The sequence below is a fragment of the Euprymna scolopes genome, chromosome 25, assembly GCF_053919585.1.
Source record: "Euprymna scolopes isolate OS-2025 chromosome 25, ASM5391958v1, whole genome shotgun sequence".
Taxonomy (NCBI): Eukaryota; Metazoa; Mollusca; class Cephalopoda; order Sepiida; family Sepiolidae; genus Euprymna; species Euprymna scolopes.
The window spans coordinates 67,810,435-67,832,087 of NC_136506.1; the positions used below are offsets into that span (position 1 = coordinate 67,810,435).

General features: G+C 33.4%; 1 protein-coding gene across 1 annotated transcript in view; it reads right to left on the bottom strand.

Annotated features, from left to right (window-relative positions):
* The window catches only part of LOC145247222 (uncharacterized), a 341,528-nt gene that overhangs the window by 106,917 nt on the left and 212,958 nt on the right, over positions 1-21,653 (bottom strand). Inside the window, exon 5 of the mRNA XM_080108849.1 lies at positions 13,193-13,351. Within this exon, the coding sequence (XP_079964975.1) occupies positions 13,193-13,351 (159 nt within the window). The remainder of the gene's footprint in view (positions 1-13,192; positions 13,352-21,653) is intronic.

Consider the following 21,653-nt stretch of genomic DNA (forward strand, 5'->3'; position numbering starts at 1 on the left):
ATATTGCAAAAGTTATAAATTTTAAAACAAAATAGTAAGCATAAAAGTTCTCTCTCTCTCTCTCTCTCTCTCTCTCTCTCTCTCTCTATATATATATATATATATATATATATATATATGTATATATATATATAAAATAAAAATTACAATTAAATTTACCAAGATGGTAAAACTAAAGTATATTATAAATATTAAAGAATTAATATTTATAAAGTAATCTCAACCAGATGTAAAAAGCTCGATAAAACCAAGTAGGAGATAGAGCTTATAATAAGAGCAAATAGTTAATAAAACATGTGAAAAAAAACTTTGAAAAAGAGTTAAAAACATATTTAATCTGAAAAGGAAACACTTAATAAGTGAATAGTCCTTAATCCGTGGAGTTTCGAAGAAATGGTAAACGTTTCGTCCCTTATTACAGGGGACATTTTCAGGATATTAAAAGGAAAAATGCAGAAGAAGAAAACGATCATAGACCATACGTAAATGAAAAGGAAACAGTGTTAGAATCCATATCCATATCGGGACATACACACACATGTATAGTTTCCTTCCCGATATGAGTAGGATTCTAACACTGTTTCCTTTCCACTTACGTATGGTCTATGATCGTTTTCTTCTTCTGCATTTTCCCTTTTTATCATCCTGAAGATGTCCCCTGCAATAGGGACGAAACGTTGATGATTTCATAAATTCATTCGGGTTTTTCTTTTTTCAAAACAACACACACACACACACACACACACACACACACACACACACACACACACACACACACATATATATATATCATATATATATCATATATATATATATATATATATATATATATATAACTTTTATGCATGTAAAAATATTTAATAAAAAATATTTTTTTAAAAAGAAGTCACCACTCATCAAGGCCCGGAGGCTACTCGGAGACAAAGGTTAATGAGTATACGGTAGTCAATGGGACAATATCATAGTAATCATTAGTAGTGGAAATTTGGTAAATTGGATTACTTAAGGGGACAACTCATCAAGAATTTGTTTACGTCGCACTTGATGACGAGCACATTGAAGTCAGTTGGAGAGCAGACAAGCGGAACAAAGTTCTACAAGCGTGCAGTTCTAAGAAAAAAAAAGCTTTGTTCATGTAATCTACCTTTAGGTTAAGGCACAAATAAAAAGTGGGGGAAATTATCGATAGTGGTTTAAGTAAGACGAGTGTTTTTCGTGAGAATTGGCGAGGGGGATTATAAATTGGAGCTCAGATGAGCACTTGTCATAAAAATAATAAAGCATCCACAGATTTGCGCCGTCTCTTCTGTGTGAAAAAGGTTGCAGGGAAAATAAAAGGACATCCTCCACTAGGTTACAAAGTCTATTTTGAAATTTGTCTTGGCAGGATAATGTGCTTCTAGCAGCTCCTGCCCAGATGTGGCAACAGTACTTAGACGTACTTGGCTTTTATACAGATAGAGAATTGCATCAGCAGTGAAATATCTACTGGAGCGGTAGAATGATCCCACCATTTTTTCAGCAATCTTGGCAACTGATTTGATGCACGTGTTTCATTTCAGATCGGGGGTAAAGGTCAGACCTAGAGGCTTGTCAAAACATAGAGCCTCCCCAAGATGGAAGCCGTTCATTTCAATCGATGCAAGACGGGGATCAGAGCGTTGATGATATAAAAATAGGAGCTTGGTTTTAGATGCATTATGATTAACCGGACACCTCTCTCTCCATTGCAGAACGTGATCAAGATCAGATGAGGGAGAATCATTTACGACCTTTGAAGTGTTGCCATAGATGGTAATGTCGTCAGTATAAATGTCTACGAGGAATCTTAGGATGTAATTTGTGAGATCATTGATATCAACCAGAAAGAGAGTTGGGCCTAGGATGGACCCCTGAAGGACCCTAGCAGTAATATTATGAACTTCTGATTTCTGCCCATCAACGACTACTCTTATGAACCTATCAGAGAGAAATATTTTAATAATTGAGAAGACATTTCCAGCTCTACTGTAGCTGGAGATCTTGTGGAGTAAACCTTTATGTCATACCCTACCAAGATTTTTGATTAGCTTGGCAACATCACGCACAGATATTTGTATGTCGCACAGCGTGTTTTCAGACACTGGAGGAAATAGGGGGAGATAACGGCTCTGATCTCATAGGGTTGAATTAGCTGCAAAGTTCTTAGCAAAGAGTTTGGCTTATACTGACGAGATTACTTCAGGGCTATTAATACGGGTTTGGATAGAGCACAGGCTTCTGTTCTTGACCATGTTTGTTATTTGCCGAAACTGGTGGGAAGCAAGCCGCTGCTCAGCTACTTTGGACTTGATGGACTAAGCATATAACTCTCTCGCGTTCTTTATTATTCTTTTACAGTTGTTTCTGGCAGTCCTGAAGGCGGATTTAGTCTCAATACATCTATTACGTTGAAAGACATGAAAAAAAAGTGATTTCTGTGTGCAATGGCAGAAGCACATTCTGGAGAGAACCACAGCTGGCTGTTAGTTTTTTGCTGAATTTTTGGGAGGGTATGGAGCGGTTTATACCTACAATTAACGATTCTATCAGGTCTGATGCCATAAAGGACACGTTCTTTTAAAAATGATACGCAAAGGTATATCTGGTATAAATGAACAGAAGTTACCCGAGTCAGTTATAGATTATCGATATACTGTACGATGGAGAGGAACGTCTGACGATTTAATACATTTTGTTTTTATCTTATTGTTTATAAATAAAAATAAACTATAAAAATGATATAGGAGTGAGTCCAACTGCTTAATCCCTCAAAATAGAGATTATGAATGTATTCATATGCGTATAACAAATATATTTCGCTGTCTGAAGAGTAGCTATTGTGGAGTATTATTAAATAATATAATATTTGAATTTGTCCAAATAGCTACGAAAAAATTGTAATGTAGAAACACCATATGATGTTCTCAATTTATATTTGTTTGTCTTGATTTTGCGAAGATATACATATAATATATAAGGCCGGTTTGTGTGTGTGTGTTTTTTGTGTGTGTGTGTGTGTGTGTTGGTAGACGGTTGATATCTCATCCAGATCGTAGCGTTGTACTAAATTTTGTATCTAATTTCTTCTTGGCTTTTAGAAAAATGTTAATATTTAATAAAAAGAAGTTCTTTAGTTTAGCTGGATGAAAACGCGTTATTTACTTCGACGGTTTGAATCTATCCTCTGGCTTATCAGTTTCGATGCGAGACGAATCAGATTCGGAGACGGATTTCGCTAATTGATTTGGAACTATTCTCATCAAATCGGAAAGCGCTAATGTTAAGGGTCGCTATTAATGAAAAGTTTCGTCACTCAGGAAGAGCTAAGTAGATGCTGTCCCCCGTTCCCGACGGTGGAAATCCTCTCGCGAAGTCGAAATTAAATGACCAGCTAGGATTTGTGTAACACTTAACCTTCACTTTGTTGGGACGTAAATGATGAGATTAAAATGCGCATACATTGACTATGCATGCACAAACACTGGTAGCAATTTCCTCATCGAGAAATCATGAAATCTATTTTCTTTGCTCTTTATAAACAGATTAGTGTTTGTAATTTTAGGAATTGTTTTCTTACCCCCCCCCTCAAAGTGTTGCTAAATTGTGCAACATTGATCTTTTATGGAATGACGAAAATAAATGACCACAAACAGTTAATTGCTCATATTGACTAATCAGTTTTATTGCTTTTTAACTTTTCCGATCCATTTCTTGCTTTTAACATCGTAAGAAGTGATGTGCGATGTTCTATATATTTTGTTCAAGTTATATTTCAGTTTATTGGTAATTGGTTGTCGCTTGTTAGTTATATAAGTTGTTTTCCGTTGTTATTATTATTATTATTATTATTATTATTATTATTATTATTATTATTGGCTCACATGGAGCTTTCACACAAGTCATCAGAGATCTGATTGGAAACCTGTGGTGTTCTCTAGAAGCTGAGTGACAACAAGTCTCTTCAGACGTCCAGCTATCTCCACCTCCTTCGATAGCATTTGCAAATAAATTTGCGTGGTCGCAACAGCCAGCTCTTACCATTGATTTCTCGCTGGCAGCGGCCATTGGTCTGTACTGGTATTTGAGTGGCACTAAGCCTCCTCAAGATCCCAGTTCTCTTCGCGCTTGTCCAGCGGAGGTCTGGTCAGCGCTCTCTCTTCGGTCTTTCCATCCTCCTTGACCCTTCTCGGATCTTTGGTATCACTTTTTTTTTGGGGGGGGGGTGATGAGATAATGGAAGGGGATGCGTGATGGGGGTATAGAGCTTGTAGATATGCAGCTTCAGTGTTCTTCATTCCCTGTAACGCTTATTCGTTATATTGTCTTCTTGTATTATTCTCCGCATTCAAGGGGCTTCCTTAATATTTCAACCGTTTTTATTATCATTAGCCGTTGTATTTTTGAAGCCTTTCCTTTGATTCCAGTTTCTGACATTCTTTTTTCAAAGTTTTTCGGAATTGTTCCTAATGCTCCTACTATTATTGGTACTATTTTGATTTTCTTCATTATCCAAATCCCTTTTAACTTTCTGGCTAGCTCTGTGTATTTGCCCCGTTTCTCCTTTTCTTTCATACTCACTCTGTGGTCAGCTGGGACAGCAAAATCTACGATTTGACAGGATTTTTCTTTCTTGTTAATTGTTACAACATCTGGTCTTCTTGCTTGGATGGGTTTGTCAACCTGTATATCCATGTCCCATAAGAATTTGTTGTTCTCGTTTTCGAGTATTGTTGCAGGTTTATGCTCGTACCATTTGTCTGTACGTTTAAAATGTAGCCGTTTGCACAATTCCCCGTGCACCGCCCTTCCCAACTTGGTCGTGCCTGTTTTTGTATTCCCTTTGGGCCAGTTTGCTGCATTGACTTACTATATGGTTCATCGTTTCATCTCTTTGTCCGCAGAGTCTGCATTTGCTGTTTTCTTGTGTTTTATCGATCTTTGCTTTGATATGGTTGGTTCTTATCGAGTTATCTTGTGCTGCAGGTATTAGAGATTCAGTTTCTCGGTTTATATGTCCTTTTCGCATCCATGTCCAGGTGTTTTCGTTATTCTCATCTTTTGTCATCCTTATGAATATTCTGTGGAGTTATTTCACTTCCCATTTTTCTTTTTTCGTTTTGTCATTTGTCTCTTTGTATTCTGTTTTGTTGTTTTTTTTTTCAGTGTCTCTCGCTGCCATAATTATCCTTTCAGTGTTTTGCATTGTGTATTTTTCTAGTCCTTTTTTTATCCTTTCAGTGTTTTGCATTGTGTATTTTTCTAGTTCTTTTTTTGTGTCATTCACACAGTCTTATATGCAGACTAATCCTCTCCCGCTGTCTTTCCTTTTCATGTAGAGTCTGTCAATATTGCACTTGTCCAACGGAAGTCTGGCCAGTGCCCCCTCCACGGTCTTTCCATCCTCCTTGACCCTTCTCGGCTCTTTGTTATTATTATTATTATTATTATTATTATTATTATTATTATTATTATTGTTATTATTATTATTATTATTATTATTATTGTTATTATTATTATTGTTATTATTATTATTATTGTTATTATTATTATTGTTATTATTATTATTATTTTTATTATTATTATTATTATTATTGTTATTATTATTGTTATTATTATTATTGTTATTGTTATTATTATTATTATTATTGTTATTATTATTATTACTATTATTGTTATTATTATTATTGTTGTTATTATTATTGTTATTATTATTATTGTTATTATTATTATTATTATTATTATTATTATTGTTATTATTATTGTTATTATTATTGTTATTGTTATTATTATTATTATTATTGTTATTATTATTATTGTTATTATTATTATTATTATTGTTATTATTATTATTATTATTGTTATTATTATTATTGTTATTATTATTATTATTATTATTGTTATTATTATTGTTATTATTATTATTGTTATTATTATTATTATTTTTATTATTATTATTATTATTATTGTTATTATTATTGTTATTATTATTATTGTTATTATTATTATTATTAATATTATTATTATTATTATTGTTATGATTATTATTATTATTGTTATTATTATTGTTATGATTATTATTGGCTCACAAGGAGCTTTCACACAGATCTTCAGAGATCTTTCCCTGAAAACACCCTGTAGAAGCTGAGTGACAACAAGTCCCCCAGTACACTCCTCCTCTTTCGATAACATTTGCAAATAAATTTGCATTATCGCAACAGCTACTTGCCAATGATTTCTCGTTGGCAGCAGCTATTGGTCTTTGCTGGGATTTGAGTGGCAATAAGCCTCCCCAAGGTCCCAGTTCTCTTCGCTCATATTCGGCTGAGGTCTAGTCAGTTCATAGGTCTTTCCTTCCTCCTTGACTCTACTTGGTTATTTGGTCTCGCTCTTGGGGAGGGGCAGTGATGGGGCAGTGATGGGGCAATGGGGGTAGGGTTGAGTTAGAGAACTTATAGATATGCGGTTTCAGCGTTCTTGGTTCCATGTAGTGTTTCATGTTTTGCCTTTGCAGCAGTTTGTCTGGTCCGCACTTGTTGCTCCTGTGTGTTAGTTTCCACTTTCAAGGGGGTTTCTTAATATTTCAGCTGTTTTCATTATTGTTGTTCGTTGTATTTTTCAAGTCATTCCTTTGATTCCAATTTCTCCCATTCTTTTTTCAAAATTTTTGGGGATTGTTCCTAGTGCTTCTACTATTATTGGTATTATTTGGATTTTCTTCATCTTCCATATCCCTTTCAGCTCTCTGGCTAGCTCTGTGTATTTGCTCCGTTTCTACTTTTCTTTGATATTCACCCTGTGGTCAGCTGGAACAGCGAAGTCTACGATTTGACTGGATTTTTCTTTCTTGTTAATTATTACGACATCCGATCTTCTTGCTTGGATGGGTTTATTATTATTATTATTATTATTATTATTATTGTTATTATTATTGTTATTATTATTATGTACTCAGTAGGTGTTCTCATACACACCATCATCAATGATTATTCACTCATTAATAACCGGTAGTGTTCCCTGACTTCGTGTAACAGAGCGTGGACGCGCGTATGACAGCAACAGCAGTTGTATGCAAATGACCGAGCCGTATGCAGGAGAAAAGGGAAAGAAAAAGATTATAAAAAAGAAAAACGTAGACCCTTGATTTGAGAGACAGGACAGAGGTTGATGTGTTATACAGGTGACCCGAGAGCGACAGGAAAAGACGCGTACTAAACACGGTCGACCAAGGACAGTACCACATGTTCGACACGGCAGAGTCTTGTGAAGCACTTTGGAGCGCGAGAGGAGTTTTGAATAAGAGACAAGGCGTTATTCTGGAAAGTACCTGTGAATAAATGTCTGTTGTTTGAATTGGAGATAACGTGAGCCGAATTCTTTTTTTTCTTCTGTTCCTGGCGATCAATTCTACAAGTACATAAACGTGTGTAACGATACAACCGAGTGACAATGAGACCACCCGTATTTGCTGTTCTCTTCAACTATTTCGATAATCATTGCCAATGATATTGCGTTATCGCAACAGCCACTTAGCATTTATTTCTCGTTGGTAACAACCATTAGTTTTCTCTGGAATTTTTGTAGCAATAAGCTTCCTTAATAATCTCGTACTCTTCGGAATTATTCAGTTTAGTTAATGCTCGCCCTCCTCAGCCTTTCCAGCCTTTCCATTTTCCTTGAATTTTGTGTAGTACCGACCAAGGCTCGTCGGATCACATTGTTATTATTATTGTGTACTCACTAGGAGTTTTCACACAGGTCATCAGAGATTACCGCGGTGGAGTTCCCAGGCGTCTGGATGAAAACGAGTCTCCCCAGATTTCCAGTACTTTCCAGCTATTTTGGTAACCATAAGCATAATGAAAACAAGGAAAATCTTTTTCTTTCATGAAAATTCAATCTGAAAACAAAACTGCGACTGTTGCCTTTATTTTTTGTTAAAAGGTGCATTTGCTGTTCTTGGGTTGATTTTAACATCCCACATTCTATTCGAAACAAATGGATCTCTTAGTAAATAACGATTACTTCCCTTGCACCAACACTTTTTTTTTCTCAATAAAATTAGGTAAACTTTGCTGCTTATTTTTTAATTTTATATTATTTCATTTACATATATGAATATTTAATTTGGTTGATTGATTTCAAGAACGTTGCCCATGGGCACGGTTAGTCTCCTTTTTCGGGTAACGCCGGGACACACACACACACACACACACACACACACACACACACACACACACACATCTATATATTTACACGATAGCGTGTGTGTTCTTTTCTGTGTCACACTTACATCCGAGTCGTTTAATTATGTACTTCCATTTCTTGTCATAAATAATTTTACCAAGAATTCTTCATAAGTTTTCGTTTCGGTTTCGATTATAGCTGATGGCAGTTAAGTTATCTATTTTTTTTTGTTTTTTATATTTAATTTTATCAAGAATACTTCATAAGTTTGAGTTTTTTCAGCCATAATCGAAACCGAATCCAAAAATGTTTTTATTTCGGTTTCGATTCAAGCTAATGCCCCCCACCAAGTCATATGGATATATATATATATTTGAAATCGCAACTTTATAATATATAAAAATCGATAGAACATTAACTCTATAATAATATATACGAAATCTGCAAGAATTGAAATATCATATTCAAGCGTACTTTACGACCGGGATTTGCCGTGTGTCCCTGCTAGCTTAGATAAATACTTTTGCAGTTTTAACAAAAAAGCTACAATATTATCAGAGCATCTCCATTTACACTGAACATCTACAGAATGCCAACATCAATGTATTACATATGAATGCGTCCCCTGTGGAATTTCCACAGGCCCCGCTAGTATATAATTATTCATTTAGACCTACAGATACTAATGTTTAATGTTTTCGCTATCACCAGTGTAGGGTGACAATTCCTACCTTTTGCTCCATTTATCGAGCCTCCACCATATGGCCACCAAACAATCGCCAGGCGAACGAAGGGAATTAAGAACTATTACAGTCAGAATTAGAAAGCCACCACTCTATAAAATACATTATTTATATAAACAGCTTTCGACTTTAACAAGTCTTTATCAGATTCTGAGATTTCTTCGTATTTTTGTAAAGTATTTTTCCTGTTGAAGATAAATTTCTTTTATGGACAGTATATTATTTATAATATTGGCACTTTTGAAACATCGTTTCTTCTTAAACCATAGTACAGAAATCAGAAGGCCAAACACCGATAGCTTTCTAATATTAATATTATGATTCAAATATGAAACGATGTTTCCAAAGTGCTAATATTTCATTTTATTGGCACCAAAACCACATGGACGAACTACTATCCACGAATTAAATTTTTTTTTTTTTTTATCTCAGACGTGAAAGATAATTTATAAAGATAATAATAAGAAGAAATATCAGGACCCGATAAAGACTTTTTGGGTTTCTACACATAGATTAGAAGTTGTCAAAAAAAAACAAAAAAACGAATATATGACAAATAAATGTTATCAAAGGCAAGATACGTTACGTTTTTACCTAACTGGATAATGCTTTTGGTGTTTTTATTTAATGTAACATGTTTATTCAGATCGAAAAAGATACAGTGTTTACCGATGTATTGGAAAATTTAAAATGGCGCCCGACTCTCTCTCTCTCTCTCTCTCTCTCTCTCTCTCTCTGACACGGTAAGTTTGGGAAAAGGCGTTATAAATAAAAAACTAGACAAAATACTGTTAGAAACTCGCTCAATATATGTTACCGTGACATAGGTTGACATATATTCGGTGGGGTTTTAACAGTATTTTGTCTAGTTTTTTTATTTCATTTTTAACTCCTTTTCCCAAACTTACAGTATATGAGAGAGAGAGAGAGAGAGAGAGAGAGAGAGAGAGAGAGAGAGAGAGAGAGAGTGCATGTGAGAGAGAGAGAGAGAAAGAGAGAGAGAGAGAGAGAGAGAGAGAGAGAGAGAGAGAGAGAGAGAGAGAGAGAGAGAGAGAGAGAGAGAGAGAGTCGTCATTTTGTATTTCCCAATACATCGGTAAACACTGTATGTTTGTCGAGCTGAATGTTACATTAAATAAAGACACTAAAAATTATCCAGTTAGGTAGAAAAGTAACTTATGTTGCCTTTGATAACATTTATTTGTTATATATTTGTTTTTTGACAACTTTTTGAGAATCTATGTGTACAGTAACATAAACCCGACTTTTTAACGTCGAAAACTTGTTTATGATTTAAGATAAATAAACCATTTATTTTATAGAGGAAAGAAGAAAAATGGACACATCGTGTGTGTATTTGTGCGTGTGTATGTGTGTGTGTCTTGCGCGTGTGTGCGCATGGCTCTGTTTGTGTGTATGTGTGTGTTTAATAGCTTGAAGAAAGCCAGAACGCGTTTAGGAGTGGAAGGTCAGAAAGTGAAGCGATTGATGACTGCGTTTTTTCTATTTTTAGAAAAGATACTTGAAAGATTTTTATTTTATTTGAAGTGACAACGATTTATGATTCCTAGAAGTAAATAAATCACAATACGGGTTCAGCAGTCTTGATGGAAATAGATATTATCACATGAATTATTCAATGATATGCGTACAAATATATTTTTGCGATTGGCAGCCACTATATATATATATATATATATATATATATATATATATATATATATATATATATATATATATATATATATTTGTGTGTGTGTGTGTAACTTGCTATATATATATACACACACACACACACACACATATATATAGTAACTTATTAAAATTTATATAGCAATTAAGCTACGCAGCATATTCCGCGTTTCATTCTCGTGAGAATTCGTCAGACTGACCAATTTCTATGATTTCAGGTTCAAATGAACAACTACAGCAGAAATTAGAATACAACCTACTAAAGCCTGACTGTCACAGCTGGTGAATTTCAAAAATGCAATCTGGACGTGAGGGCAATTTAAAAGAACGATATGCAATAAGATTCTGTTTTAAACTTTGAAAAAATGCCACAAAACGTGTGGAAATCATTCAGACTGTTTTTGGGGTACCTTGCATAAATCGAGCATACGTTTTTGTGGCATGAGATTCAAGGAAAGCAGAGAGTCTGTCAGCGATAATGAGATGTGTGGAAGGAGTATTGGCCAAATAAAGAATTTATTGGATAAATACTGTCGTGTGCCTATAGAGACAATAAGTGCATAGTTTGATGTCAGTGTGGGAACTATACACGCAATTACCCGCGATGAACTGAAGTTACGGAAGATTTGCGCACAGTTTGTCCCAAAGGTGCAGTCGACAATTCCATCCTTGTCACAGACTATTTGACCAAGATGAGAATAAAGGCGGCTCCTAACCCTCCTATAGTTTAGACCTTGCTCACTGTGACTTTTGGTTAATCCATAAGCTCAAGTAAAACCTTAGGGTCTGTCCTTATAAGACAACTGAGGAGATTAAAGAAGCTGTGACAAGGGTCATTGACATGCTCATACAGGATGACTTCCATAGGGCTTTCCAGAAATTGTTGGAACGATACAAAAAGTGCATTGCAACCGGAGGAGATTATTTTGAATTGTATACTTTCAATAAAAGGTCCCATATGAAAAAAGTTTTGAAACATTGAATGCACCTCATATTAACTATATTAATCCACTACATCTACATTTCAATAGGAAAATAATCATAAACAGATCGTTCGCAGTTAACACTTGCATCATTTCGTCTCTGTATAAAATCATTACCTTTATTTCGAATAAACGGCTTTTCTCAATGACGTATTTCCATAAAGAAAGTAGCAAAACGTTTAACTCTTAATCTACTTACTACTCCCACGCAACTCATTGATACTGGGTTCATTCTTTAATAGGTATAACTATTTATAAGTGACCGTTTATTATTTCAGTTTTTATTTTATAAAATATACTATTTAATACACTAGATTTTGTCCATACATAATAAACACTACCTAGATTTCGCTTACATTATATCTGACGTTCTGATTGAATTTTTGGAATACACGGATACGGGAATGGTTTCATTTCATCAGCACAATTGTGATAGTCATACTACTTGAAATTAGTCTTCAGAATAATCGATTCATTAACGAACGCTTGATATCATATTCTAAATGTCGTCTTATCCTAACTTCTACGCTATTTGTAAGTAATTATCTCTTCAAAATTTATGTTTCCGGTGTCATAAAAACACACTCGTAAAAATCAATAAATGATTTTCATATCGATTTTAGTAAAACGTCCTGAGCATTTACTACGTGATTATCTGTTTTGTTTTTGTAAAAAGGCCCAGCCATATTAAAACCAAATCATAAATATGTCTAGACAAATAAGCACCTATGTTTTCCCAGCTTTGGTTGGTTGGTTGGTTGGTTGGTTGTTTTACGGCATATCAACCCTTTTCGGGTTATTTAATGCCGAATCCAAAGATATTGAAGAAAATTTTTGTTAATAGAATATATTTGTTGTTTTCACGTCGGTTTCTATTCAACCCACAGTTGAGTCCCTAACAGGTACTACAACTCCGAGTCAACGTGGATCTGGAAGCAATGGTAATTAAAGGGTGGCTCCACACTACCCAAAGCCCACAAGCTGGGGCCTCACCACTGGATATAGTTTAAGGTCATATCCAGGATCCCCATTGAGGGACTTTTACCCTTTGCAGGGGGGGGGGCAGTCGGCGTATTCTAATGCCCCACCGACAGGGCCCCAACCTTTGGAGAGGAGGATTGATTATTTGTATAGTTTGAATTTTTTGGACTACTGTTCTCAACGTTTTGATCGATATACCTCCGACCTTCTTCAAGTGTACCTTGTCGAAATCGGGAATCTTTCTGTCAAACTCGGGAATCAAGCACGGAATTTCGAACGGAACCCTTTTTAAATCTTGACAGGAGTAGCATGCCCTTTTTCCATTAGCCATGAATGTATGTGTAACTTTACGGCTGAATTTCACCAAGTAGTTCATTCACTACGCCATGGACCTTTGCTGACCGCAAGAATACGTGACGTAGTGGATAAAGTGCTAAAGATGAGAACGAAAATCTGAAGATTACAAATAATACGAAAAATAAACATTTATATAGGCATAACACTAATTAATTTAAACATGGTACATTTCTTAGTCGTAACAAACAATCAATTAAAAAATGTTTCGTGTGTTATGAGTGTTTTACTTACCCGGGAAGACCACCAGCCTCCATCTGATTGGCTAAAGTGACGTCATTGCTCCATACGTCGTACTGCCACTTCTTCATGCCAAGAACCCCACACAAAACTCGGCCGGTGTGGAGTCCGACCCTCATATTCAGACGGACTTCGGTAGCTTCACACACTTTGCTACAACAAAGGAAAAAAAAACGTGTATGTATCTATTATATAAAGGCCAGTTATCTGTGTGTTTGTATATTATTATGTCTAGCTAAAATTAAAAAAAAAAAAACTGCTAATCAAAACCAACAAAGTTAACATTTTTTTTTATTAATGTTGCCTCGTATATATAATTTAAAATGAAGAAAGTAATACTTACCTTTAAAAATGATAGCTATAGTAAATAAATTACATAGGCGGAGCTGAAAGAGAGGTTGGGGAGAAGGTCGGAAAACTGAAGATAGGGTAAGAGAGGAGGATAAAAAGACAGCTTAGACGAGAGATAAAAGTTTTAAATTAAAACATGTTGCACACAGTATTTAACTTCTATCTAGGTTTTTTTATGATCCCAGAAAACGCCCGATATCCCTGCTAGTCATAAATAAAAAAGAAACGAATCCACGTGAAATCTTTCAAGCAAAAAAGGGTCAAACAGTTGAATATTTTTCACTGAATCATTTGCAGATGTTGACATTGGATGTCCGTCCTCCGATCAAGGTCATTTAATCTTAACTTTGCTTTTAATATGTACATCAAAATGTGAGGATTTGCAGTCGTAGTTTTTTTTTTTTTTTACCATTTTTCACCAAGTACAAGACATATTGCTAATGGCCGTAAGAGGATACTATTCGGAATAATATGTAACAGGAAAAAGTAGGGAGTTGAGCAGCGAGATGTTTGTCATCATTACATGTAAATTTCTGCAGTGTAGTACAGTCGTGGAAGCAGGAAAACAGGAAGGGAATTCAAGTCTAGTAGCTCGAGAGTAAAACCGTTTAGTGTAGACGGTTTTACGCTATCTACGGACCTTAACTGTAAATGAATCAGGTTTTGCTGCTTGTATGGTTAGTTGGGAGTTTGTATGTCGATTGATCAGAAGGGGATTGCAAATTGCATTGTTATGATAACTGAACTAAGGCATTCATGACCTGAAAGTTTCATCTGTTTGTTGCAAATATTGACGACATGAGACTCCAAGTAAGCAACCCCTGTCATGGATATGCGCCAGAAGCAAAGATGCGCAATTGAATCCCTGAAAAAATACATTAAGAATGGTGGTGACTATGTAAAAAAATAAATTCCAGGGCACGAAAGGTTGCTCGTTTTTTATGGTATCATTCCAGTCTTTGTAGGTCTTCAACTTTTTGAGTTAAATATAGAAGGATTTACTTTTGAAACGATCCTCGTATGGTAAAGTGAACTCTGGAGGGCCATGTACAGCCATCGTTCATACCTGGCAAAAGTGTATTGAGAATAGTGGTGACTATGTAGAAAAACAAATTCTGAAGTACAAAAGGTCGCTTGTTTTAATGGTACCACTACCGTCTTCATAGCTCTTCAACTTTTGAGTTAAAAAATAGGAGGCTTTATTTTTGGAACGGCCTAGTAGAAATGTTAATGCCATATCGTATTTAATTTTTTCACAATATTACGACCTTGCAACGCATTCTATTTATGGAATAACTTTTATTAACTTGGAGTCGTCTTTAGTATAAACTGAATATGCAAGATAGTAAAAGTTAGCACGAAGAGATACGTTAGGTTTAGGCTATTATCAAAGCATTGTAAGAGAGCATTGAATAGGAACATTAGTCAATAGTCTGGTAGAGGTAAAAAGTTGGTTTCTGTGAAAGGGGAAGAACGAACAAATGAATATAAAAGAAAAACTGACGTAAAAAAAAGAAAAACAAGAAAGAACCATGTATAAAAAATGAAAAAACAACTATGTGATGAAAATATAATGTAAATATTAATTTACTTGTCCGTACGTCCAGTGTCACAAAAATATCATCATTATCAAGAACGGACATTTTTTCCTCTTTAAAACAAAAAAAAAATTAAATTACCATTTCTTACATAAATAATGATATAAAATATAATATAAATATAATATATAAACATAAATAATAATATATAATTAATATTGTTATATATTGTAAAATTAAATATATTATATAATATAAAATATATTATATAATATATTATAATATAAACTTTTACTATTAAAATACATTACATTACAATTAGAAAATAAAAAAGATTTTTTCAAGCGTTTTGGGGCAGATCGAAAAAGAGAACAGAAAAGTGTTTTCTTTTTCGAGGGTTACAGAAGGTTCCAAAGTCGAGGTGTTCCATTTTGGAAATTCTAGAAGCTTCTAAATCCATATTACTATAAATAGACGCTAATAGTGTCATAACTAGTTATTGAATCAGTTCTGAGAAGAAACGCTTAGTTAGAGCATCATTTTATTATGACTCCAGCTAATTTCCTGAGATAAAATCTGAGATGAAACAAGCCTATTACAAACATCCTCACAAAGAACTAAACTCTGGGTAAATATTGATTTTCTGATTCTATATTCTGATCAAAGTAAAATATTATATTTTCTCAAAATCGGTTATTACACCGCGAAAAAAAGCTAGTTTAACAAAAACCTAATTACCTTCCTTTACAATCCTTTTCTTGTAAATATTTGCTTTCATTGTTTATTTGTTCAATAAATTTTTTTTTTCTTCAATTCTTTCTTTTAACTTTTTAATGAAAATATGTTGTATGTCTACCACTAGATATTATCTTGCACATAACAATCATCGCAAGTATTAATTAGTGAGAAACGAATTGCCTCGATTTATAGTCGTTCTTTATCAGTTAAAATAATAAAAACAATTTCCTCTCCAAAAATCTTCAACAAATTAAACTATGCCTATCTGTTTACAATTTCAAATAGGCTAGTTTATTTATTAATATTATACTAGCAGTTCATCTCGGCTTTGATCGTGCCCTTTGTACTGTTCATAACTTGCCCTATGTGTGAATACCCTTTTATATAAAATTTCAAATGTTTAGACCAAAAATTGTCTGAGTAATTTGGTAGAGACAACAGAGGTCATTTTTTTTAAACTTTGACTCCAGTTTTGACCCCTTAACATTTATCGTTTTGGTTTCAAATCAAAATACAAATTTTACCCACGTCCAAGTTATCTACATCTAAAATTTCAAGTGTTTAAACCCAAAATTAGCGGAGGAGTTTGGTTGAGTCTGCAGAGGTCAACTCTTTCAACTTTGATAACTTGGCAGTTAAATTTTCGCCACAAAACTGATTAAAATGCTTGCCGCATGTCTGAATACCCGTTATGTAAAATTTCAAATGTTTAGACCAAAAATTGGCTGAGTAGTTTGCTAGACAACGCAAAGGTAAATTTTTTTAACTTTGAACCCTTGGCATATCAATTGTTCGACTCAGACCGATTAAAAAGCCTTTTACGTAAAATTTCAAATGTTTAGACCAGACATTGGTTTAGTAATTTCGTAGAAACCGCAGAGACCAATTTATTAAAAAACTTTGACCTCAATTTTGACCTCCTACCATTTATTTTTTTAGCTCAAGTCAAATAATAAAAGTTTGATCCATGTCCAAGGAACCTACATTTAAAATTTCAAGTGTTTAGACGTAGCATTGGCGGAGGAGTTTGGTAGAGTTTCAAAGGACAAATCGTTGAATTTTGATCTATTAACAGTCAAATTTCTGGCCGAAAACCGATTAAAAAGATTTTCCTAAATCTCAATACCCCTTATGTCAAATCTCAAATCTCTAAACTGAAAATTGACTGTTATTTCGTAGGGAAATGTACACACACAGACATACACATATTTTCACTTTTATAGATACTAGCATTTCAGCCCGGCGTTGCCCGAGTGTTTGGATGTGTATGTTGGGCAAGAAAAAAAAAGTTAAATTTTAAAAAATTTTGACCCCTATTATGACCCCTTAAAATTTACGTTTTGGGCTCAAATAAAGTTATTAAGTTAGATCCATGTCCAAGGAATCTTTATCTAAAATTTCAAGTGTTTAGACCCAAAATTGTCGGAGGAATTTGGCAGAGTTCTCAAAGGTCAAATCGTTGAATTTTGACCCCTTAGCGGCCAAATTTCTGGCCGAAAACCAATCACATCGATTTTCCCAAATCTCAGTACCCTGTATATCAAATTTCGAGTCTGTAGACTTAAAATTGACAGAGTTATTGCATAGGGAAATATACACACACAGACAAACAGATACACAGACACGTTCACTTTTATAGATATATAGACTAGCATGGGTGCCCGGCGTTGCCCGGCGTTGCCCGGGTATTTGGGGGTGTATGTTGGGCAAAAAAAAAGCGGTCAATTTTTTTTAAACTTTGACCCTTATTATGACCCCTTAACATTTATTGTTTGGGACTCAAATCAAGTTATTAAGTTAGATCCATGTCCAAGAAACCTATATCCAAAATTTCAAGTGTTTAGACCCAAAATTGTCGGAGGACTTTGGTAGAGTTCTCAAAGGTCAAATCGTTGAACGTTGACCCCTTAACAGCCAAATTTCTGGCCGAAAACCAACCACAAAGATTTTTCCAAATCTCAGTACCCTGTATATCAAATTTCGAGTCTGTAGACTGAAAATTGACAGAGTTATTGCGTAGGGAAATGTACACAGACACACAGACACGTTCACTTATATATATATATATATATATATATATATATATATATATATATATATATATATATATATGATATAAACTTTCTTGCAGTACCGATATATTTACTCTATTTTTTGGAGTAATTATAGAAGACAACATTTCTTGGAATATTAAAATGTGCAGTCGTTATTATAGCCCAAGTAGAGTACAACTTCCCTCGGGATATAGATAAATTTATAACATTTCTTGGTATACTAATAGACTACAAAATTTCCCGGACTACTGAGACAGTTAATGCCTGTTAGTCTGTACCGCTTAAGTTTCTGGTCTGCGATGATTTGAAATCGAATTTTTATACGTCTTTACAATATAAATTTGAAATATAATTTTCGTTAATTTAAAGCGTGTAAGTTAAAATAGAAATTGTTAGTCTGTCACGAGGAAGTTCGAGTAAGAATTTCCATCGTTAAACGTGCAGCTTAAATGGACGCAGATTTCGAATATCCGTTCTTCCCGGATATTAAGAAGGTAAAAAGGAAGAGAAAAAAGATAAAAACAGAAAAAAATAATATCTAAAAAAGCAAACGCTAATTCTATAAATGGATCGAACGCCCTAGTTGCTAAACTTTCTTTGAAGACTCATTTTAATTGGTTGTCATTGTCACGTGTCAAACTGACTGACGCACCTTCGAAATAATTCCTAAACTACACGGAAGGTTCGAATCTATTCAATAAGATTTGCGCGGGAAAAGACAGAGGATCTTCCCCCTTTCCAATGTGAAACAAATCAAAATTACCGAAATAATTGCTATCGAAGCTGTTCTTTTCAAAATCGGCTGGACGAGTGAAACTTCATAGAAATAATTAATTATGTATTGGGTTGGCAAATAAGTTCACGTTGCGTTTTTTTTTTTTAAATTTTGGGATATATTACAATATCAATTTGTAATCTAATTCTATTTTGTATTTTCAAGTTGAATTTATTTGATTTTTTTTTTCCCATCAATAAAATGGAATATTAAAATAAGAAAAAATAACACTTTTGACGCCATCGTTTTATTTTTAAATTTTTAAAATTTTTGATTTCTTCCATCGAGGTAATGAATATTTTAATGGATGCTGGCAAAAATATGTAAACAACAATAAAAAATATATTATTGAGGCATAATTTATTATTATTTTTTAATTTAAATTTTAGTTAACAAGCGCGGAGATAACGTAGTTGGCAACCTGATACAATGTTTACATTCCTGTTAACTTTTGCCACATCTGATCTAACTTTACATAAGACTGTTGCATTTTATTTAATGTCTCAGGAGTGTTTTCTTTTCAAATGTGCATCTGGTCTTGTTTGCCACATTTATTTTTATTTTCAAAGATTACGTTCTTCACTCAATCATGTTGATTGTTATGTTTCTAACGATTCGCTTCTAACATTCACTGATGATAATGTACACCATTCCTCTACTTGTCCACAAAATGTGCATTTTATGTTTTATGGATCGTGTCTGTCTTGGTTTTAATACTGTTAGTTTTAACCGTATGTGGCTGTTAATATCAATTTCATTTATTTTTGTCAGTGAGCTTTTCATAGTCATGTTGATGATTTTTCATGTGTAATTATTTTAGCCTGTCTTAGAAATTATCCATGTTTGTCTTCTCAGTTGTGTTTTCAAATATTATTTTAAGCCTTGTTCACATTCGTGATTCTTTTGTTGGCGACGTGTACTTCCTCTGATTATTTCCTGTTATGCATTTCTCTATTACTATATATTGCATCATGCATGCGATCTTGAATTGCTTTTTAGTCCTTTTAAACCTTCTTTCCGTTTGAATTACTTTTCAGTTTTTTTTTAACCATCTTCCCTTTCAAATTGCTTTTTAGTTCTTTTTTAAAACATTCTTTCTCTTTTAATTACTTTAAGTTTTTTAAACCTCCTTCTTTTTCAAATTACTTTTAAGTTTTTTAAACCTCCTTTTTCAAATTACTTTTCAGTTTTTTAAACCTCCTAATTTTTCAAATTGATTTTCAGTTTTTAAAACCTCCTTCTTTTTCAAATTACTTTTCAGTTTTTTAAACCTCCTTCTTTTTCAAATTACTTTTCAGTTTTTTAAACCTCCTTTTTCAAATTACTTTTCAGTTTTTTAAACCTGCTTCTTTTTCAAATTACTTTTCAGTTTTTTAAACCTCCTTCTTTTTAAAATTACTTTTCAGTTTTTTAAACCTCCTTCTTTTTCAAATTACTTTTCAGTTTTTTAAACCTCCTTCTTTGTCAAATTACTTTTCAGTTTTTTAAACCTCCTTCTTTTTCAAATTACTTTTCAGTTTTTTAAACCTCCTTCTTTGTCGAATTACTTTTCAGTTTTTTAAACCTGCTTCTTTTTCAAATTACTTTTCAGTTTTTTAAACCTCCTTCTTTGTCAAATTACTTTTCAGTTTTTTAAACCTCCTTCTTTGTCGAATTACTTTTCAGTTTTTTAAACCTGCTTCTTTTTCAAATTACTTTTCAGTTTTTTAAACCTCCTTCTTTGTCAAATTGATTTTCAGTTTTTTAAACCTGCTTCTTTTTCAAATTACTTTTCAGTTTTTTAAACCTGCTTCTTTTTCAAATTACTTTTCAGTTTTTTAAACCTCCTTCTTTTTCAAATAACTTTTCAGTTTTTTAAACCTGCTTCTTTTTCAAATTACTTTTCAGTTTTTTAAACCTGCTTCTTTTTCAAATTGCTTTTCAGTTTTTTAAACCTCCTTCTTTTTCAAATTACTTTTCAGTTTTTTAAACCTGCTTCTTTTTCAAATTACTTTTCAGTTCTTTTTTTAACCATCTTCTCTTTCGAATTGCTGTTCAGTCCTTTTTTTATAACCTCATCCATTTCGAATTACTTTTCAGTCCTTTTCTTAATCTTCTTCCATTTTGAATTACTTTCTAATTCTTTTTAAACACGTTTCCTTTCGAATTACTTTTCAGTACTTTTAACCTTCTTCCCTTTTGAAAAAGATTCGATCAACATCATATTTCAGACGCAGTGAAAAGAAAATGTTTACAACAAGATACATTATGTTTAAAAGGATTTGTTTTAACTTCACCTAATAAACACAGCGATAACTTACTTGCCAACTCAATGCAGTTTTTTCTTCTTCACTATCGCCATATTATGATCTAATGATAGTCAGAGATAATGAGTGTTAAATGTAATATGCTTTTAAAGGAAAATCCATAAAAAGATAAAAGATATTAGGCTAATGGTTGAAATAAATAATAATGTTAAGGTAATTAACTTTCTAGAAACGGGCACTACAAACCTTACACGAAAGAAAATGCTATATATATATATATATATATATATATATATATATATATATATATATATATATATATATATATCCATCCACAGTCTAATCATCCACCGTTTGTAATTAAACATATACTAAAATCAATTGACAGTAGATTAAGTTATGGTTGGATGAGATTTTTTTATTTAAATACTAGCAGGGAGATCCGAGTTTGCCCAGAATTAAACAATGATCAATGAATGTTTCACACTCCCATATTTTTATTGATATCGAAATCAGTGAAATCGCTCATTTTTTAATTTAATTGATTGATTGACTGCTCTTGTCGGATACCCATTGCGGTGTACTGGGAGGAAGCTTTACAGGCCTCCCCACAGTGACTTCGTCCATAATGTATTGTAGTCTACATTGCACTTTAGAGAACCTACTGTTGATTTTATAAAATTATTCACACACACACACACACATATATATATATAATGGCTTGAATTAAAGTTTAAAATGACAAAAGTAAAG